The sequence below is a fragment of the Hippocampus bargibanti genome, linkage group LG03, assembly GCF_051943395.1.
Source record: "Hippocampus bargibanti isolate YZ-2025 linkage group LG03, ASM5194339v1, whole genome shotgun sequence".
NCBI lineage: Eukaryota > Metazoa > Chordata > Actinopteri > Syngnathiformes > Syngnathidae > Hippocampus > Hippocampus bargibanti.
In genome coordinates, this window is record NC_142736.1 from 1,585,001 (window position 1) to 1,608,782 (window position 23,782).

The following is a 23,782-nucleotide window of genomic DNA, read 5'->3' on the forward strand; positions in this document are numbered from 1 at the left end:
ATCACGCCAGCCAGTCAAACAGACAGGCTCTGTCTGTCTTTCTCTCTCTATTTATTTTATTTGGGTTGATCTGTTTTTTATCTTTATAGCTAGCTAAATAGCTAGCTATCTACCTAGAGCTCGACCACGCCAGCCAGTCAGGGAGAAAGTCCGTCTCATTTTGAGGTGTCGAGACTCCAATGTAGCGACCCAGAAAATGCACAAGATGGCGCCCAGGCTCCGTTGGTAATGGGCTGATTTGTCTGCTGGGAATTTGTGTCAACTAGTATCAAATAGTAGTCTTGGTGCAACACACAACGTTTCACTATCGCATTATTTATGTTTATCATTCAAATTTCGCCATCAACACGGATCAACAGGATGTTTTCAGACAAAACAAAGTACCGCAAAATGCATTGTGTGTCGCTTTCTCGGTCAGGGGCGTTCCTTCTGTGACGTCACGTCAGGAATCGTCACCAACTCAGAAACAAGACTTCCTGAATACTCAGCGCGTGTCTTAAAAGGTAAAATATAGCTATATGCAATGGAATCTTTGTAAAATACGCTCAGTAGAAGTGATTTGAAGTGATTTTACAAATTATGGACACAACTTGTCCGGAGGCGTCGGTTGTCCTTTAAGGAGTAAACCTCAGATGGTTTTCAAGCCGTTTTACGTCTTCAGACACATGATATGCTTCACTCCGATTTGCTATCAACGCATTCCTCCCTCTGAGAGCGACAGATTCACACGTGCACACCCACATACTCATAAAAACCTCATAACATATAATGTTTCCCTTGGGTGGTGGTTTGACGCATGCCAGGAATCAACTGACTCTATTTTAAACCCGACGGTAAGATGAAGACGAACCTGTCATATGAATATGAAACCATGACAAGTAACTGAGAAACGGATGAAAAGATAATGCTGTATTCCTGGAAAAAAAAGCACTTTCAACAAAACACATGGAGATGAAAACCCCCCAAAAAACATAATTGTAATATTTGATTTGAATGAAACGTATGTGCCCACTTGGTAATTACTAAGCTACATAGCTAGATAGATAGCTAGATAGCTATCCAGCTAGATACCTGTAGCTAGCAAGATAGCTAGCCAGCTAGATAACTGTAGCTCGGAAGATAGCTAGCTAGCAATATAGCTCTAGCTAGCAAGATAGCTAGCTAGCTAGATAACTGTAGCTCGGAAGATAGGTAGCTAGCAATATAGCTCTAGCTAGCAAGATAGCTAGCTAGCTAGATACCTGTAGCGAGTAAGATAGCTAGCTAGCTAGATACCTGTAGCGAGCAAGATAGCTAGCTAGATAGCCAGCTAGCAAGATAGATCACCGGATAGATAGCCAGCTAGATAGATAGATAGCCGGATAGATAGCCAGCTAGATAGATAGATAGCCGGATAGATAGCCAGCTAGCTGATAACTAGATAGCCGGATAGGTAGCCAGATATGTAGGTAGCCGGATAAATAGCCAAATAGATAGCTAGATAACCAGATAGCCAGCTAGCAGGGTAGGTAGCCAGGTAGGTAGCTAGGTAGCCAGGTAGTTCGGTAGATAGCTAGCTAGCTAGCTAGCTCGATAGATTTCCTTCCTCAAATACCCATTAATTCAGCGTGCGCACAAACGTCGGCGAGTGTACGCGCCAATTTAGCCGCTAGCTAGTCGAGCAAGCCACATTCTCGTTAATTATATAGAACGTGGTGAAAACTTTAAAATAAACTTTAGCTTACCAAACAATACGTGCACAGAGATTCATTTACCTGGTCATGCTTTTATTTTGAAAGTGTTTCCGGCACCGTGTCGTCCTGAATACACAATTTGTCGCTAACGAAAAAGAAAAGCTCACTGCATTTTTTTCATTGCATGGAAAAGAGTGCGGGTGTGTGTGCGTGTATGCGTGTGTGTGTGTGTGTGTGTGTGTGTGTGTGTGTGTGTGTGTGTGTGTGTGTGTGTGTGTGTGTGTGTGTGTGCGTGTGTGCGTGTGCATCTTTAAGTGGCCTTGAGCAGCAAGTTAATGGCCCGCTGCTTCCTGTCGAGCAGCGGAATCAAGTGGCTCTAATGGGACCAATATATCTGTCTTAAAGCTGCTTATCACCGGAGCTCAACAGATGACGGGATGAACGAACAGCCTCAGAAAGAGAAGATGCGGACCTTCAAAAATGATTGAGGAGCACAATGAGGAAAGGCGTTCTTTTTGTGTCCCAAAAAAATGGCATTTTGTCTCTGGGGTTACTGCTCATGGAAACATTTCCACACAGTAGAATAAGGTTCCAACATTGTGACAAATTTAAGTAGAGTGATACCTTGGCTTATGAACCGAATTGGTTCCCAGAATGAGTGTGTAAAATGAAAAGTGTGTATCCCAAAAATTAATTTCCCAGGGGAAACCATTAAAAATGAGAATAATCCGTTCCCAGGTCCCCATAAAATATAATTTTCTACTAAATAAGCCTTCAAACTACACACAATATATCTTATTTTATGTATAATAAATGTGATATGGTATTATAATTAAAGAAATAAACTGTACTGTATAATAAAGTTGTTTAATTTACGTTTGTGATGGTCGATGACTTGATGGAATGGAGTGGCCGCTTTCATCAGCATTATACACTTGGACTCGTTTCAACTTTGATAGTTCAAAGGCAGAGTGTAGACTACAAGGTTAAAATTCCCATCAATCAGCCTCTACAAATAACCCGCACAAGCCATCTGTACACTTGATGCAAAAAGCTATCAACCCAGCTAAACAGAACACAATGGATGAGGAACAAGGTAAAATGATAGCAGAGAAAGCACCTTCAAGGGATTATTCCTCAAGATGGTGAAAGAAAAAGGCTATGTTCCTCATTAAGTGTTTAATAATGATGAAACTGGCCACTCCATTCCATCAAGCCATCGACTATCACAAAGGTAAATAAAACGACTTTATTATACAGTACAGTTTATTTCTTTAATTATAATACCATAGCACATTTATTATACACAAAATAAGGTCTATTTTGTGTAGTTTTAAGTCTTAGATTTTAAAATTAGAAAGTAGAAAATTATGTTTTATGGGGACATGGGAACGGATTATTCTTATTTTAATGGTTTCCTATGGGAAATTATTTTTTGGGGATGCACACTTTTTGCCTTACACACTTTGGAACCAATTAAGTTCGTAAGCCTAGATATCACTGTAATATGACACAGTCTTTCAATCTTAAGCACTTCACCCAAAAAAAAATTGATTGAATACAGAAGTAGCAGACATTGTTGTTAGCGAGCCCATCAAATGTTACACAGAAGACCATCGGTGAGCTGCAAGCAGACGCATAAAAAGAGAAAAAACATTACCGGAAACATGTTTTAATGGTTTCACGGTCCCAGATTTAATACGTTCTGCTATTTGACTTTTATTTTCTTTAGCGGGGACGTGAGACTATTATGTGCATACAGTCAAATACACACACACACACTCAAAGACCTGAATTGAAATGGAAAAAATGACGCTTGACGTCACTTGAGGCTGTTGTACCGCAACTGAAAAATGTTCCTATGGGAATGATTGCTGCTTGACAGAAAACCTTAAAAACGATCGCCCCCTCCCTCTCTTTAGTCAACGTGATCTGTTCTCCTGCACTCGAGCTTATTTGACAAACAGCGGGTTTTATCTGATTGTAGACCGTTGTAGTCCGCAGGAAGAAGAAGTGATTGGGCAGAGTAGAACTACCAGCTGAGTGTGTTTTTGTATTTTATTTTTTTTGGCAGAGTATCCAGTAGCGCCCTGCTTTTATTAGACAACCTCTACCTCTGTTGCTAGCCAACCACAAGAGATTCACATTCTGAAACTTTTCAAGTCTAAAATATATAAATACAGTGATACCTCAGCTCACAAAATAAAGTATATTTTGTGGAGGTTAAAGGCTTATTTAGTAGAAAATTAGGTTTTATGGGGACCTGGGAACGGATTATTCTCATTTTAATGGTTTCGTATGGGAAAATAATGTTTGAAATACACACTTTTCGCCTTACACACACTTTCTGAGGACCAATTAAATTTGTAAGCCAAGGTATCACTCACTGTATTGAGTTTTAGGACGTAAACATTTACTGCATTGTAACAAACCTTTTCTTCTTTTATCAGAAAGTAAGAGTTAATTCCAGCGCCATGGTGGCTGACCGACTAGTTTTCCACACCCACTTTCTTTGAGTGCAGATGTGGTTTGTTATCGAGTGGAGTACTTTTGCTACTTTGGGACTGAAAAAGACCCCACCACAGGCTAGTGTTAAGCCGAAGAGAACACATAAGAAAATTACGGTCGAGCAGAAGAAGGAGATCATCGAAAAACACGAACGAGGTGTGCGTTTGTGTAACTTAGCGTCCCAGTACCAGTACGCTAAGTCGACTATTGCTACGTGTGGCTAAGGGTGTTTCTGTGTTGTCTAAGCAACGGTCTCAGGCAACAGAAGAGCTTGAAAAACTTCCGTTGATTTGGATAAACGAAAAGCAGCTAGCAGGGGACAGAGTGAGTGAGGGTATTATTGCTGAAAAAACACGGCAACTTTACTCGGATATCGTCAAGAGGCTACTACATCAACGACCATCACAAAGGTCAATAAAACAACTTTATTATACAGTCCAGTTCATTTCTTTCATAAACTGTACGATAGCACATTTTTTATACGTAAAATAAGGTATATTTTGTGTAGTTTTAAGGCTTATTTAGTAGAAAATTATCTTTTATGGGGACCTGGGAACGGATTATTCTCATTTTAATGGTTTCTTATGGGAAATTAATTTTTGGGATACACATTCGGTCAGTGTTTCGGCCCGGCGAAATGTCTGAAAATATGTCTGGAAGCAACGAGTTTGAGAGAGTGGCCAAAGAATCACCAGTTTGAATCCCATCTGTGACTACCCGCTGTCAAAGTACCCTCGGGCAAGACCCTAATTTGATCCCGGCGGGCCTGGTTAGCGCTTTGCATGGCAGCATCCGTCCATTGATGTATGATTGTCTGCGGAAACGGCGGAATGTAAGGCTTTGTAAATCGCTTTTGGCACCGTACGGTGGAGAAAAATCTCTTGCACAAGTGCACCGCATTTATCATCCGGGGGGGGGTGTCATTACATTATATTTTCAAACTGAAACAATGTCGTACCCGCATGAGAAATGGGGAAACCCCATTCTAAATCCCTTCAAGCTAGCTTGTGAAAGATCTGTTGTATAAAAGATGGATTAAATGAAGCTCTTTTTACACCCCATCCCGTATCAGCGTCCAAACATGTCTTCTCTGTGCCAGCTTCATTTAGCGAAGAGGCTGTAAATACTGGAGGAGGAAATAGGCAAAGCGTTCAGGAAAAACATGTAGAGGACGAAGGAGAAGGAGGCGGAGGAGGATTATGCTAATGTTTCCCAAGCTTCCATCAAAGCTGGAGACAGAAAGATGTAAAAAAGGAAAGTACAGTGATACCTTGGCTTACGAACTTAATTGGTTCCCAGACAGAGTGTGTAAGGTGAAAAGTGTGTATCCCAAAAATTCATTTCCCATAGGAAACCATTAAAATGAGAATAATCCGTTCCCAGATCCCCATAAAACTTAATTTTCTAATTTTCTAAGCCTTAAAACAACACAGAGTATACCTTATTTTATGTATAATAAATGTGCTATGGTATTATAATTAAAGAAATAAACTATACTGTATAATAAAGTCATTTTATTTACCTTTGTGATGGTTGTTGATGGCTTCATGGAATGGAGTGACCGGTTTCATCAGCATTAAACACTTGATGAGGAACGTAGCCTACTTCTTTCACCATCTTGAGGAATGATCCCTTGGAGGTGCTTTCTCAGCGATAATTTTACCTTGTTCCTCATCAACTACGTTCTGTTTAGCTGAATGATAGCTTTTTTGCATCAAGTGTTCAGATGTCTTGTGCGGCTTATTTGTGGAGCCTGATTGATGGAAATTTTCGCTCAGTAGAAGTCATTTGAAGTGATTTGACAAATTATGGACTTGTCAGAGGGTGTCGGTTGTCCTTTAATGTTCTTCAAAGTCCCCCCATGGACTCTTCTTTTCGCCTCGGGAGTCTCTGTATCAGTCTCAGAGGGGGGTCGGACGGTCGTACTCGCAGACAGGCGGCACAAGCGAAGGCAACATCTGCACCAGACAATTTCCATGTGATTCCCACATTGTAATTAGATCCAAAGTTTACAAAGGGAGAGCTTCACAGACTTCTTGTTGTCCACATTCCTCCAGTGTCATGCGGAACAATGGCCGCTTTCTTGAAAAAAAAAAAAAAAACTTTTTTTTTCATTAATTGACATAAATGTTCAAGTTCAAAGGAAAGTCGAGAAGCCACAGAATTGTACTGTTCGGAATATGATGAGAGGAGCAGTCCGCGTGTTTATCATCAGTAAGTGAGCATGTGTGCTTGTGTGTGTGTGCTTGTGTGTGTCATGTTGTGGTCTATGCTCCCACGGTCACACATGTGTTGTTCCTGCTGAGTTATGTCAAGTTCTCCCTTGAAAAAATATAAATGTACCGTGATACCTCAGCTTACGAACTTAATTGGTTCCCAGAAAGTAAGTGTAAGGTTGAAAAGTTTGTCTTACAGCATAAGAAACTTTAGACTCTCTTTTTTTTATCTAAAAAAAAAAAAGACTTAATTCCTAAGTTATATGAGTCTGGAGTTATTTGAGCTTGAACTGGGGGCAGCTGTAAAAAATACAATACAATTCATATACAGTGATACCTCAGTTTATGAACTGAATTGGTTCGCAGATAGAAAAGTGTGTATCCCAAAAATTTATTTCCCACAAGAAACCATTAGAATGAGAATAATCCGTTCCCAGGTCCCCATAAAAAAATATTTTTCTACTAAATAAGCCTTAAAACTACACAAAATATACCTTATTTTATGTATAACAAAAGTGCTATTGTATTGTAATTAAAGACATAATCTGTACAGTCCTTTTATTGACCTTTGTGATGGTCGTTGATGTAGTTGCCTCTTGATGATATCCGAGTGAAGTTGCCGTGCTTTCTCGGCGATAATACCCTCACTTACACTGTGCCCTACTAGCTGCTTTCAAATCAACAGAAGTTCGCGATCAAATAGCTCTCTATTCGCTAGCTAATAGCTATCCATTCGCTAGCTAATAGCTATCTATTCGCTAGTGAGCTAGCTTGCTATCTATTTGAGTTACTTCCGGGTTGAGTGGACACTGGATGCCACTGCTCACCTACAGAAAAACGTATCATGGGACTGTAAAGTGACCTCGAGAGTTTTGAAAGGCGCATATAAATGAAATGTATTATTATAATAAAATGTTTCAGGTGGAGGAGGCAACCATTGGCGTCTCAAAGAGCGCTAACGTTCTTCGACACAATGTCACTCAAAGCATTTAAAGTGCCAAGTCACAAGGCGGCGATGCAAAGTGCCTCCTGCCTACTTCAGCACCAAAAAAAATAACATAAAAAATAACTCTGCTCGAACCAGTGAACCATTAGGCGTTTCCCTTGGTGATGACGGGAGCCATATGGCTCCAATTATACCTTTTCTTTTGATGATTTTCTTCTTATTTATACAGGAAATGGCCGCGTTCCCAATCTGGCGTTATTCAGAAGTCCGCTCGTTTTACAAATTAGCACCATGCGGAGAAAAGTTAAATGGTTTGAAGTTACACGTCCCCGAGAATCAACGTCAGTTATAACTCAAAGGGGTCAACTACAACATTGTTGCTGAACTGCTTCATGTCACAAGAGGGTACAGAAAGTGCTGAAGAATGAATGACTCTCTCTGTGTCTTTGTGTTGTCATGTTATGTATTTGTTATTTATTTATTTTTTCTTCAAGACGGATGTCACCTGTAAATAATAATAATAATAATAATAATATATTGAGTGAATGCTGGCACGTGTGGCTGCCGCTGCTCACCCACAGAAAAACTGATCCTGTGACTGTAAAGTGACCTTCAGTGTTTTGAAAGGCGCTTATAAATGAAATATATTATTATCATTTTTATTATTATTAGTTTTATTATTATCATTTTTATTATTATCATTTTTATTATTATTATCATCATTATTATCATTATTATTATTATTATTATATCCTTGAGAGCTTTGAAAGGCGCTTGAAATACAATGGATTATTATTATTATTATTATTATTATTATTATTATTATTATTATAGTATCCTTGAGAGGTTTGAAAGGCGCTTGAAATAAAATGTATTATTATTATTATTCTCATACTAAAATAGCTAATGTTGTCATTGACGCTTTAGCGTCTTTCGTGTAGTAGGCGAGTGCACTTTTGCTTTTCAAACTAAAAACCTTAATTAAAAGTGTCATTTTTGGGATGCTGATGGAATGTAATTAAAGTGAAAGTAAGTACAAACAAGTGCAAAAAAAAAGTCAATCAATAAAACAAAAGACTTGTTTGTTTACGGATGATGTCAGCTGACATCGCTTAGCGTTTCATGCGGCGTACCGTCTCGCTGCTATGATGTCACCTTATTTACGTAGCGGACGAAACCACGACTATGCCACCCACAAAATGTCCGATGGAAACACAAACCGCATCAGGTTTTTCGAGTTTGTGGAGCAAAATCTACCGCTTGATACTTAAAGTTAAGAGTAAACAAACATGGATGGTGCTTTGATGTATCAACAACTTGGCGGGTTGGTTTGATGCTTCGAAAAGTACAAAAATAGGTCCAGTGATACCTCAGCTTACGAACTTAATTGGTTCCCAGAAAGTGTGTGTAAGGCAAAAAGTGTGTATCCCAAAAAATTATTTCCCATAGGAAACCATTAAAATGAGAACAATCCGGTCCCAGGTCCCCATAAAACATACATTTTGTCGGTTGTCCTTTAAAACTACACAAAATATACCTTATTTCATGTATAATAAATGTGCTATTGTATTGTAATTAAAGAAATAAACTGTACTGTATAATAAGTATAATACTAATAATAATATAATTGGGTGAACTAATCCAGGACATCCTCAAAGAGCGTAAGCTTCACTTTCTTTGCCTAAATGAAACGTGGCAAACACTGTCTGGGAACGAATTGAACACATAAGATGAGGTATCACTGTAGATTGATTTATATAGCGCTTTAACAACAGTTGAAGTTCAAGAAAAACTGCCCCCTTGCGGAAGGGAAAAAAATATTGCCAGAGGCCAGGGCCAGTGCTTTATACGCACCCAAGCAAAAAAAAAAAAAAAAAAAAAAAAAGAACAAATCCGAAATAATTCAGGAATGGCGCTCGACATCATATTTTCAATTCCCGAATCAATTTGGTGCATGTCAGTGAATGATTTCAAAACAATGGTGCAAACTCACTGCATCCGTCTTCATCGCTATGGTCCCCGCAGTCGTTGTCGCCATCGCACTGCCATTGAGCGGGTATGCAGGTGCACTCGCCAAACGCGCTCACCGCACACGTGAAGTGGTTCCTCCCACAGGAACATTCAGCATTGCCCTCAACTCCTACACACAAAGGAGGAAAAAAAAAAAACAGATGACGCTCTATAAAATTGTGAAATATTACATTAATATACAGTGATACCTCGGTTTACGAACCCCTTGGCTTACTAACTTTTCGGTTTACCAACGTTAAATTTATGAAAATTTTACCTTGACATACAAACAATTTTTCGGGATACACACGGAGCGCCACAATGAGTGATGTGTCGTTCGCGAATGAGCCCGTTCTCCTAACAACAACATGGCAGCCGAGTATTTTTGTCCTCTATTCCCAGCCCCCAGTTGTCGGTTAAAGCCATGTGATTGGTCAAGAACGCAGCAGTGAGGGGAGGTGGTTTAAGCATTAAAGAGACAGACAGAGAGAGAGTAAGAAAATGGATAGAAACAGTGAAATTTGGACTCGTTTGAACTTTGATAGTTCAAAGGCAGAGTGTAGACTGCAAGGTTAAAATATCCGACTTTTTTTGCCATCACAAAGGTAAATAAAATGACTTTATTATACAGTAGTTTATTTCTTTAATTATAATACCATAGCACATTTATTATACATAAAATAAGGTATTGCATATTTGACAATTAAGCTGACTTTGACCTTGACTTTTGACTGATTTTGTGTGGCTTCAAGGTTTAGAAAATTAGGAAGTAGAATTTTGTTTTATGGGGATCTGGGAACGTATTATACTCATTTTAATGGTTTCCTATGGAAAATTATTTTTTGCGATACACACTCATTCACCTTACACACTCTATCTGGGAAACCAATTAAGTTCGTAAGCCAAGGTATCACCCTATTGTGCATTTGACAAGGCGGTTGTTTTAAAAAAGTGGAAGTGGGAAATAGGATGACATTTAGTGTTCAAATGTAACACTAGTTCTTCTCTAAACTTATCAGCAACGGGGGTCCTCACTCCTTATCTGGAGTCATCCGGACTTCACAAAATCATTGAAACAGGAATGTGTGTGCGTTGGCATTCATGTGTGTGTGGTTTCTGGCCTCTTCACAAAGGCATCAGTCAACCAAGGAGGGCCTGGCAGAGAGAGCTCAGTAACCTTCAGATCCCTCCCACTGCACTAAATTAATGGCCTCTTTCTTTTTCAGTGCCCCCCCCCCCACCACCACCCCGCTACCCCTCAATTCTTTCTTCTCATTCCTTTCTCTTCAACATCCCTTCATCACACTTCCCCTAAAGCTGTCCCCTCTTCTTTCCAGCCCTTCCCCACCTCCCTGACCCTGATTTCCAGACCTCTTAATCTGATGTCATGACAAAATAAAAAAGAGGAACACAGTGCCAGGGTTTTTGTCATCGTCACTTGAATTCCAGAACACTCAGAATATTGAGTTTTAGGACGACATAAACATTCAGTACAACTGTGTAAGCTCTCAGTCGTAAACAGGAGTGGTCCATCGATGAGAAGGTTTCTTCAGCCATTATCTGTACTTCTTTGAGGGTGTCAACCTGCAGTAGATATGCACCTAATAGCTAGCAACTACTCATTTGACGGCAATGAGGTTAAAATCTTAGCGAGAGAAAATAGACGGTTTGAAAGGGGAGTAAAAGAAGCTACTTTCATAAAACAGCAAAAGGTGAGGTTCAATTTGGATCGTTCCTACAACCGACTTCTTTGGCAACATAGGCTTAGTTATGCTGATGAGGTGATACCAGATCAAATGGGGCAATCAGGCCAGTCCTAGACCCCATACTCAGGTAGTAAACATGAGAAGAGTCTGGCACCGCCACTTCTGGACAGTAGGGATATATATATATATAGGCAGGATCGGATATATCGATAGTCCGGTTATATCGATATTTTTTCCGACTCCCGAGAATATCGATATAACGAGACTTTACTGTATTATTATTATAAGTTTGTCCCCTGTCACAAGTGGCAGAACATACACCAAGGCTTCTACTTCTACTTCCCATCCGACAAAGACAACACGTGAATTATTGAAGTTGGTCGTCAGGCAACTCTCACTTTACCTGCCAAAAATGGTCAAGGCGAGAGCGTCAAAGGAAAACAAAGGCCACCAAGGATTCACCACAAACAGTCTAAACAGCCCTTACTGCGGAACAGCACAGGTGGTCCAACATCTCAAATAAACACAAACGATACCGCAAAAAAAAAAAAAAAATCACACCAACACCCCCCACATCACGGAATGCACGTGTTGGATCTCCCATAATTTACAGTTGTTCTAATTGACACGTGCTGAGGGAACGGAGGAGAGAATATGTGGATCCAAAACACACAATAGTAACCCTGGCGCTGGAGAGCAGGTGGCCCACAGACTTGGAACTGCATCAAAAAAGGCTGCAAGTTAATTAGCCGGCGGACCGCCCAGGAGGCTACCTGGAGGGTCGCAATGACATTTTTTTTCTGTCTGTCTGTCATCCTTTGAAAACTGATAAGCAAGAAAGAAACCAGGGCTTTTTAACGAGCCATCGGACATAGTAACCGGGTAAGGTGGGAACGGGGAGTGTCTTTTGTCAAATTTGTTCGTCACCTTTCCACTACCTCAGGAACGGCGTAACTGCGGCAGACCGACAGTGTCCCCGGTAACTGTTGAGTCTTGAAGCATCCAAACGCAAGGATCACAAAAGATCCAAACTGTCAGGCAAACCGCGTTCAGACTTAGACAACGAATCGTAAGAAGGACCCCCTGAACAAACATTAACAAATGGGTAGAAAGCTAGCTAGCTAGCTAATAGATACAGTAATAATAATAATAATAATGCGTTTCATTTATAAGCACATTTCAAAACTCTCAAGGTCACTTTACAGTCATAGGATACAGTCGCTAATAGATAGCTACCTAACCAGCTCGATAGCTAGACAAATAAAAAGGGTGCATTCAATTTCCCAAGGTCTTTGTTCCCATTTTAACTCTATACTACGACAACATATGGGTCCTTTTAAGTTTCGCCAAGCCACAAAGAACACATTTACGACATTCCCTATGGTTCTCTCTCTGTGGGCTCTGTCACGCTGACATGACAACAAGATGCCAAACAGGACAGTTCCTCTGCTCCACCGGCTCATCTGCACCTACTAATTTGCCCATTATTGGTCAGGCTTCAACGGCGCAGCCAACTGCTAACCACAGCAGCAGCATGTTGAGCCGCGAGTTGTATGAAAGAGACTCGGGCCGGGAGGGGAATTGGAATTCCAAAACGCAGCAAAAGATCTGCGTTTGGGAATCGGGAATTTCTTGTAAAATGAGCGTGGAGCTCTGAATCTTCGCCCGTCTCTCACCCCTCACACCACTGCATAGTCTTGTCACCTCCCGGTATCTTTCCACTCCCATATAAATAACTTAACACGATCTGCGTACTTCCACCTACGCAAGATCAATCGTCTTGGCCCGTCTCTCACTCCTCACACCACTGCATAGTCTTGTCACCTCCCGGTAACTTTCCACTCCTATATAAATAACTTAAAACGGTCTGCGTACTTCCACCTACACAATGTCAATGGTCTTCGCCCGTCTCTCACCCCTCACACCACTGCATAGTCTTGTCACCTCCCGATAACTTTCCACTCCTATATAAATAACTTAACCCGGTCTGCGTACTTCCACCTACACAATGTCAATGGTCTTCACCCGTCTCTCACCCCTCACACCACTGCATAGTCTTGTCACCTCCCGGTAACTTTCCACTCCTATATAAATAACTTAACCCGGTCTGCGTACTTCCACCTACACAATGTCAATGGTCTTCGCCCATCTCTCACTCCTCACACCACCGCTATCCTCGTTCATAGTCTCGTCACTTCCTGGATTGACTCTTGCAATTCACTTCTCCTTGGTGTCCCTCAGAGGCGTCTCCACAAACTTCGTCCAGAATTCTTCAGCCCGGATCATCACCAGAACCTCATCCTTTCACCACATCACAGCCGTCCGTCCTCCAAGAGCTCCACTGGCTCCCGCTCAAATATAGAATCAACTTTAAAATTCTTATTTATACATTTCGCGCTATCCATAACCTTGCACCCCATACCTATCTGACCTTCTTCAAATTTCTATTCCCTCTCGTTCCCTCAGATCCTCTGTTTCCCATCCACCTCTGTGTGCTCGCCTGTCCGTCTCAGCACGATGTCGGACAGAGCTTTCAGCTGCTCTGCCCCAAAACTCTGGAACTCACTTCCTCCCAACATTCGTAACGTCGATTCTCTTCCCATCTTCAAATCCCATCTCTGTGACTGTAAAGTGTCCTTGAGAGCTTTGAAAGGCGCTTAAAATGAAATATATTATTATTATTATTATTATTATTATTATTATTATTATCCATTTCTTATAACTCAGCGAGGGCTGGGGAGTGTTTTTATTTCCTGACTGCTGCTGGCCGACCTTTGATGCCAAAAAAAAATCCCCCTTTTAGCTTGAATGCACAGACGCACTGCCGCATTCGTCACGGGCAGTGTTTCATTTGAGAAAGTACACAAATTTATACTGGGCAAAGTCAATTAAGTAAGTGCAACTGAGTAGGAGGTGGGAGGACACCTTGTTTCTTCCCTTGAAAAGAAACGAGAAAATCATCATGAGGATTTTCACCGAGTGGTCATCCTGATTTAAAAGGAACCCTTGGTTAAAATAAAGAAATACAGTGATACCTCGGTTTACGAACCCTTTGGCTTACAAACTTTTCGGTTTACGAATGTTAAATTTATGAAAATTTAACCTTGGCAGACAAACTATTTTTCGGGATACACACTGAGCGCCACAATGAGTGATGTGTCGTTGGCGAACAAGCCCGTTCTCCTAAAATAAAATGGCAGACGGCTTGTTTTGGTTCTATTCCCCACCCCCAGTCGTCGGTTAAAGCCACGTGATTGGTCAAGAACGCAGCAGTGAGGGGAGGTAGGTGGTTTAAACAACAAGAGAGAGGCAGACGACAGAGAGAGTGAGAAAATTGATAGAAAACAGTGAAATTTGGACTCGTTTGAACTTTGATAGTTCAAAGGCAGAGTGTAGACTGCAAGGATAAAATTCACATCAATCAGGCTCCACAAATAACCCGCACAAGCCATCTGTACACTTGATGCAAAAAGCCATCAACCCAGCTAAACAGAACACATTTGATGAGGAACAAGGTAAAATTATCGCAGAGAAAGCATCTTCAAGGGATCATTCCTCAAGATGGTGAAAGAGGAAGGCTACGTTCCTCAAGTGTTCAATGCTGATGAAAGCGGCCACTCCATTCCATCAAGCCATCGACGACCATCACAAAGGTAAACAAAACGACTTTATTACAGTAAAGTCTCGTTATATCGATATTCAAGGGAGTCCGAAAAAATATCGATATAACCGGGACTATCGATATATCCGATATCGATATAACGAGACTTTACTGTATATAGTACAGTTTATTTCTTTAATTATAATACCATAGCACAGTTTTATATGTAAAATAAGGTATATTTTGTGTAGTTATAAGGCTTAGAAAATTAGAAAGAGAAAATTATGTTTTATAGGGACCGGGGAACAGATTATTCTCATTTTAATGTTTTCCTATGGGAAATTTATTTTTGGGATACACACTTTTTTCCTTACACACTGTCTGGGAGCCAATTAAATTCGTAAGGCAAAGTATCACTGTAGATTAAATGAACCGCACACACATAGACGGCAAATGCAAAGATACAAACGCGCAATCCATAACTGGCCAGCCGCCGCTGAATTCAGTTCAAACATAACACGGACTTGGCCGGGGATGAGTGGACGGCTGCCCGTCATTCTGGCTGCCACTTTGTACGGGTGGGGAGAGCCAGACAGAATGAGACTACTGTGGAAAAGGAGGTTACAAATAATTCTAACACAAAAACAGGCGGGGGGGAGGGGGGGGGGATGTCGGGATCGCAAAAGGGACAACTACACATAGAGGTTATCGTTTCTATCCAAGGATGACATAGCCAGCAAATATATTCAATAATAACCAATAATAATTTGTCTATCAAAGTTGGATGCTCTCCACTAGAACACGTTTCCAGAATAATGTCTGTAAAAAGAGTATTCCATCATCCGGATCGCTTAATTTCAACATTGAAGGCCCTGTCTTTGATTAGCTTTATAATTAGCATGCCTTCGTTTTTTTTTGTCGTTTCAGATGTACGTTTCAGATGCGAAGATTCTTTGGATCAATTAGTGACACAATGTGTAGCCAAGTTGGGAGACAATAGAAGCAATCAGTGGAGCCGCAGGAATTAGTCCTCTGCTCCCCCCAACCTGAGAGCAGGGACCAATCATAGTAGAGTCCGGCACCGCCACATCTGGACACTAGGCATATATATATATATATATATATATATATATATATATATATATATATATATATATATATATATATATATATATATATATATATATATATATATATATAGGGCTGAAACTACCAGTAAGAAACATTTTCATCAATGTATATAGCTAGCATATAGCAAAAGCTATATGCTAGCTAACCGCTAGCGAACATAGTTGCTCGCTAGTCGATAGCGAAGCGCGTCGCTTGCTAGTCATTAGTGAAGTTAGTTGCTTGCGATTCGCCAGTGAAGCAAGTTGCTTGCTAGCCGCTAGTGAAGATAGAGGCTAGCTAACAGGCTGAGGCAAAAGTAGCACAGAGCTTGCCTCATTCGACCATGTCTCGCAACTAAGTGAAGTGCTATTACTTGAAAATAATAAAAAGCCAGCTTTGAAGAGTCTGGAAAGGCGCCCAGAAATACAATATATTACTATTATTATTATCATTAGCGATATAGCTAATGGGCAGCAAATCAATGTAGTTGTGTAGACATGTATGTAATCATTGTCGTTGCAATGGAGTTAAAATAAAAAAAAATAAAACCTAGCTTTGATGCCGAATAAAATCTTGGTTCAGATGGGTACTTCAGTCGTTCTAGTCACGGGACCGTGAAGTGGTTAAAGGACAGAGAGGGAGGCTGGTATATAACATTTCTTTTGCCACTACTTTCAGGCTTTGGTCATGATTCAGACCTTTGCATACTGTACTTATGTGGCTTTGGTACTCAGTATGTGTGGAGCAAAAGCTATATTCACATCAAACGAGAGAACGCATGCAAGATAGCACGAGCGGAACACGGTCATAACGTGACGGAACTTGATGGGTGCAAGAGCAACAAACAGGCTTAAAGGACAACCGACACCTCCGGATAAGTTGTGTCCGGAATTTGTAAAATCACTTCAAATGACTTCTACTGAGCGTATTTTATAAAGATTCCACCGCATATAGCTTTAGTTGACGTTTTAAGACTTGCACTGAATATTCAGTGAAGTCGAGTTGACGTCACGTCTGGAACGCCCCTGACCGAGCAAGCGACACATAATGCATTTTGGGTACTTCGTTTGGCGTGAATGCGTGTTGATGGCGAAATTAGAAGGAAAACATCAATAACGCGATTGCGAATCATTGTGTGTTGCACCAAGACTACTATTTGATACTAGTTGATACAAATTCCCAGCAGACAAATCAGCCCATTTCCAACAGAGCTTGGGCGCCATCTTGTGCATTTTCTGGGATGCTACATTGGAGACCTGACGGCTCGAATTGATACGGAAGGACTCCTTCAATCGATTGCAAACATTTATGCTTTCCTCTTCAGAATTATTTGAATCATATTCATAACTGGATGAGTCACAAGAAGGCATCTTCTCCAAATCTGAAGCTATTGTTTTGATTCTACAGCAAGGCGAAGACGTCCTGGCGTGACGTCATGAACAAGGGGGCGGGACCTTCTGAAACTCGTCATCTCCGGGGTCATTTTGAAGTAGTTTTGGGACACTTCAAGTCATTTTTTTATTGGTGTTTTGCATTTGACTAAAAATATCAGCCTGCGTGTTTTGGATATTATAGATGCTATAAAACGTTTTTCTGATGTCAGTTAAGAAACAAAAAAATGGTGTCGGTTGTCTTTTAAGGGACAACGATAAAGATTCAGTGTCTGCTGTTTAAGCCTTGAGGAAAAGATGGATTCCGCGGCCTTCGGCGCAAAGACTAAAAGAGGCTGATAAAGAACTGCAGGTGTGGTGGTCATAACCGTGAACGGGAAAGCCTCATGTGGTGTTTTTATGAGGTGCGGGTGAGAAACCAAGCACTCTGCATGGAGCCCGAAAGGAGGGGGACTGACGGAGAGACAGACAGACAGACAGACAGAGACAGAGTGGGTGAGAGCCAGAGAGAAAATTCTGTCTATTTGTTCAAGGGCTGCTGAGGCAGCAGCGTGACTGTCACACCAGTCAGATGAATAGCTCCCTACTGAAAGACAATGACACTTTTGCCAAATGTTGGGTTTCAAAACGTAAAAACTGGCACAGACTGAAACAATAAGGTAACTTTTGTGGTTGGTTATAAGTTTTCAGCATTTTTCCCAATACTCATCCAGTTCTGAATATGATTCAAATAGTTCTGAAGAGGAAAGCATACATGTTTGGAATCGATGAAAGAAGTCCTTCCTGTACCATTTTGAGCCGTCTGGACTCCAATGTAGCGCCCCAGAAAATGCACAAGATGGCGCCCAAGCTCCGTTGGAAATGGGCTGATTTGTCTGCTGGGAATTTGTGTCAACTAGTATCAAATAGTAGTCTTGGTGCAACGCACAACCATTCACCATCGCGGTATTGATGTTTTCCTTCTCATTTCGCCATCAATACGGATCAACATGAAGTTTTCAGACCAAACTAAGTACCCAAAATGCATTGTGTGTCGTTTCCTCGGTCAGGGGCATTCCTGACGTGACATCACGTCAGGCATCGTCATCAACTCGAAAACAAGACTTCCTGAATATTCAGCGCCGGTCTTAAAATGTAAAATATAGCTATATGTGGTGGAATCTTTGTAAAATACGCACAGTAGAAGTCATTTGAAGTGATTTTACAAATGACAAACACAACTTGTCCGGAGGTGTCGGTTGTCCTTTAAGACACATGATGCTCAATACCCGTACCTTCCCACCCAGCTCGGCAGCGTGTTTGAGACTCCCGTGATTCAACCGCCCACCTCAACTCAAACTCAGACGCCGTGGTCTTTAATATTAGTAATTTTGCCATTGAATTCATCATAGAAAGAGAGTACGTGTCACTGTGTATGAGTGTAGGCCAATGTGTGTTCGCGCTGGATGCCTAGCAGTGCAAACACAGCAGCGCTCGGCGTTTTGCCTCTGGCTGTGAACTCCATACTTTGACGGGTAATGTGCTGAGAGAGCACTTGGTGTCCAAGCTCACCCTAATCCGCAGATTGTCCGACAGATGACACCCCCACTGACATATCTCCGTTAACCCCCCGAACCGGGGGCCTCTCCCCGTGCCCAGAAGGTCAACGTTCACTCCAGTAGGAATCTCTTCTGGAAATGCCTTTGGAAGTACTTTGCGGTGTGACATTAAGAGCCAAAATGCAATCCGACAGCCAAATGGTTTGGTCGCACACTATACTCTGCATTGTAAAATCACTTCTACTGAGCGTATTTTACAAAGATTCCACCGCATATAAGCTATATTTTACGTTTTAAGACTCACGCTGAATATTCAGGAAGTCTTGTTTTTGAGTTGATTACGATCCCCTAAGTGATGTCACGGAGGGAACGCCCCTGACCGAGAAAGCGACACACAATGCATTTTGGGGGTACTTTGTTTGGTTTGAAAACTTTGTGTTGATGGCGAAATTAGAAGGGAAACACATAAATAACGCAATGGTGAATCGTTGTGTGTTGCACCAAGGCTACAATTTGATAGTAGCTGACATAAATTCCCAGCAGACAAATCAGCTCATTTCCAACGGAGCTTGGGCGCCATCTTGTGCATTTTCTAAGACGCTACAATGCAGTCCAGACGCCTCAAAATATAAATATATGAAGGACTTCTTTAATCGATTGCAAACATGTATGCTTTCCTCTTCAGAACTATTTGAATATTCATAACTGGGTGAGTAACAAGAAAGCATCTTCTCCGAATCTGAACTCCGTGAGCCCATTGTTTTGTTTCTTGAGGAAGGCAAGACGACCTGGCGTGATGTCACGAACAGGGGGCGGGACTTCTTGAAAATCCCCAGTTTCGAGCTGATTTGTGGCAGTTTTTGGACACTAAGTCATTTTTATTGGTGTTTTGCATTTGACTAAAAATATCAGCCCGCGTGTTTCGGGTATTTTAGATGCTATAAAACGTTTTTTTCTGATGTCAGCTAGGAAACAAAAAAAATGTGTTGGTTGTCCTTTAAAACCTCCCTGAATGTGACATGTTGCTGTTTCTGGCAGTCATTTTCCCACGATGGACACGGTTTCCTCATTCACATGGTTTATTATTATTATTTTATATATCTTTTTTTTAATTCTTGGCATGTCTGGAAGTGATGTTTGGCTGGATTCGATTCAGTCGGGAGAGTCAGACTGCCGCACAGGTCGCTTCTCTGTGCCAAAATACACGCCATGGCCGCTCCACCTCTCAATCTCCAACTCCGTGACTGCATGACGAATAAATGGAAGTCGATCTGGTGAAGAAATCATCTCCATTTATACAGTGGGACCTCGGTTTACGAACACCTTGCCTTATGAATTTTTCGGTTTACGAATGTTAAATTTACGAAAATTAAACCTTGGCATACGCACTAGTTTTCGGGATACACGCAGCGCCGCCCCACCATGGCTGGCGGAGTATTCTTCGGTGGAAGAATACCAAAGCACACGACCGAACAGCGCCCCAGCTGGCCTACCTTTCCACACCCCCTTTCTCCGAGTGCACACGTCGATCGTCTTCACAGATTTTTTACAGGTACTTTTGCTGTTAATGGACCGAAAAAGACCCCACCACAGGCTCACATTCAGCCGAAGAAGACACAAAACAAAATTAGAGTCGAGGAGAAGAAGGAGATCATTGAAAAACACGAACGAGGTGTGCGTTTGTCTGATTTAACAGCCCGGTACCGATATGCTAAGTCCACCATTGCTACCATCCTTCGCAACAAAGAAGCCATGAAAGGTGCGAGTGTTGCGAAAGGTGTTTCCGTGCTGTCAAAGCAACGGTCTCGGGCAATAGAAGAAATTGAAAAACTACTGTTAATTTGGATTAACGAAAAGCAGCTACCCGACGACAGCGTGAATAAAGCAACTATATCCGAGAAAGCACAGCGAATTAACTCGTCATGCGACAACCTGGAAGTTCGCCGTTTATTGATACAAGGGATCATTCCTCGAAATGGTGAAAGATGAAGGCTACGTTCCTCAGCAAGTATTTAATGCAGATGAGACTGGCCTTTTTTTTGGAAAAAGATGCCTAATCGGACTTTCATAACACAGGAAGAGAAGTCTGAACCCAATTCCATCAAGCCATCAGCGACCATCACGAAGGTAAATAAAACAACTTTATTATACAGTACAGTTTATTTCTTTAATTATAGTCCGTCTGCAATGTGACTTCTTTCAAACAGCAATTCTCTCCGACATGCCACCCCATTCCATCAAGCCATCAACGACCATCACAAAGGTAAATAAAACAACTTTATTATACAGTGCAGTGTATTTCTTTCATTACAATACGATAGCACATTTATTATACACAAAATAAGGTATATTTTGTGTAGTTTTAAGGCTTATTTAGTTGAAAGTTATATTTTATAGAGACCTGGGAATGGCTTATTCTCATTTTAATGGTTTCTTATGGGAAATTATTTTTTGGGAGACACACTTTTCGCCTTACACACTCTGTCTGGGAACCAATTAAGTGAAGACGTGGCTTGACCATCGTTTCGCGCACTTGCCGAGGTTCTCATTTGATGTTTCGGTTCAAACGTTTCGCTTAAAATTCAAATCCTAAAGTGCAAATGATTGATTGGCCAAAAACCAGGACATGAAATTGGATGTCTATTTTTGACCGGCGGGTTATCAAACCCTAAAAGAGGACTCGACTTTGCCACAAACGGGGTCTGATGAAACGGCTAAAATGGAATGATGACAGTGCGCGAGGTTAGGGACCGTTTGGGGTCTTTTTCCATCGGCGTCTTCTCTACCGACGCCAAAAGGGAGGACGGATTTTGCACATGAGCAATTTTACTTTATTTAAAAGACCTCGGAGCAGCTGCAAAAGCCAGATAAGTACTGCTGGTCGGCTCCGTTTTTTTAGTCCAACCCTGCGAATGTGAACTCACGACGAAGGTATAAATGTAATAAGAAGAGATTATTCCATGTGGGCAAGTCGGTAACTCGCTTTATGCTTTTATGCTCGCTTTTATTGTTTTATTTTTTTTACCAATTTTCGCCATGTCAAATCAATTAGCAGCTTGTCCCAAGTAGTGATGGGAATTACAGCTCTTTTCAGAGAGCCGGTTCTTTTGGCTCGGCTCACTAAAAAGATCCGGCTCTTTTGGCTCCCAAACGGCTCCTCGGTTTGTTTGTTTTTTGTTGCTTGAATTAATTAACTACCAAAAATTGTGTAAAATTATGTGAAAAACGAATTACTCATGTAAAAAAATACACTATATCAAATATTTGTACAGTGATACCTTAGCTTACGAACTTAATTGGTTCCCAGACAGAGTGTGCAAGGCGAAAAGTGTGTATCCCAAAAAATAATTTCCCATAGGAAACCATTAAAATGTGAATAATCCGTTCCCAAGTCCCTATAAAACATAATTTTCTACTTTCTAATTTTCTAAGCGTTAAAACTACACAATGGTATTATAAACCCGCCAGTTAGCTAACAGACAGAAAATAGATAACTAGCTAGGTAGGCAGCCAGCTAGTCAATTAGATAGCTAGCCAGATAGCCAACCAGATAGCTAATAGACAGCAAGTAAATAGCTAGAAAGCTAGCCGGCTAGCTAATAACGATCTAACAGATATCTAGTTAACCAGAGAGCTAACAGAAAGCTAATAAATAGGCAGCTAGAGAGCCCGCCAGCTAGCCAACAGACAGCAAATAGATCAGAATTAGAATCAGAAAACCTTTATTCGTCCCACAATGGGGAAATTTGCAGTCCACAGCAGCAATTTGAAAAGGGGGACAGCTAATAGATAGCTAGCAAGATCAGCCCAAACTACAAATGTTCCTACGAAAATGTTTGTATGCACCGTTCCAACTTTTTCAAAAGGACAAGCCCAACACACGGGGGGAAATAAACGGTCACCCCGCTTTGCTCATCAACGATCGCCGCAATCCGGCAGAGGTTGGCGTTAAAAGACGTTAAATTGGCGAGAATTGAAGCGGACAACCTGCGGTTAGGGTTTGAATTCTTTCCCCTTTCGGCCTCCTTTCAGAATAAGAGGAAAGAAAACGGCAAACACAGACTTCCCTTCATTCTGAGTCATTTATCCCGATGGCCAAGTCTTGTTTGCCGGCCGCAAAAGCCCCCATTCCGGGGCTGCCCAGCAGGATGCCTGCAAGTGGCGTGTGAAACTCTCCAGTGTCGTTCAGCTCCAAAGAGAAGGATGAACAATACGCCACGCCAGGCGCTGGCCCCCCATAACAATCCCTCGCTTCTTACTTTGCTTTTTATGGATGGAGAAAGTGAGGCCGAGAGCAACTACGAGGCACGCCTTCATCTCTATCGTCTCGTCGCCACACAAACATAGCGGGTTCCTTTCTGCTGGTTTAGTTTACGTCAGAATTCATTTCGGGAAACACTTCCTGGTTTCCTCCTCTAGATTTTCAACTAGAAGGAAAGTTATCCATGCACTTCAGATTTGGTTCGTTAGGGTACAGTTTTACCTTTCTTTGATTCAAAATGTCACTCCATTTCCAACCACTCCATTCCATCAAGGCATCAACAACCATCACAGAGGTTAATAAAACGACTTTACTATATAGTACAGTTTATTTATTTGATTATAATACCATTGCACATTTATTATACATAAAATAAGGTATATTATGTGTAGTTTCAAGGCTTATTTATTTGAAAATGATGTTTTATGGGGACCTGGGAACGGATTATTCTCATTTTAATGGTTTCCTATGGGAAATTATTTTTTGGGATACACACTTTTCGCCTTACACACTGTCTGGGAACCAATTAAGTTCGTAAGCCAAGGTATCACTGTCTTATGCATTTGACCAGGAGGTCATGTATTCCAATGCTAGTCACGGGTGTCCAACTTTAGGCCCGAGGGCTGATATGATTTCATGTGTGATGGAAAATATCCTTGTGCAATGCAAGTTCACGTCGTTTCTGCCTCTCGAGTTTTGAAAGACCGGCCGAGAACCCGCACAGTTCTTGCGGAAGCCCTGTTTTTTTCTACTCCCCAGTACGCTGCCATTCACCAGCGTCTCCTACAGAGCTATTGAGTATTCACTGAGGCACCTCCACAT

General features: G+C 41.3%; 1 protein-coding gene across 3 annotated transcripts in view; it reads right to left on the reverse strand.

Moving 5' to 3' along the window:
• Positions 1–23,782, reverse strand: part of lrp4 (low density lipoprotein receptor-related protein 4) — a 102,296-nt gene that overhangs the window by 52,996 nt on the left and 25,518 nt on the right. For all 3 annotated transcript variants that reach the window (XM_088991460.1, XM_088991459.1, XM_088991461.1), the window contains exon 2: positions 9,337–9,483. In XM_088991460.1, the coding sequence (XP_088847586.1) occupies positions 9,337–9,483 (147 nt within the window). The remainder of the gene's footprint in view (positions 1–9,336; positions 9,484–23,782) is intronic.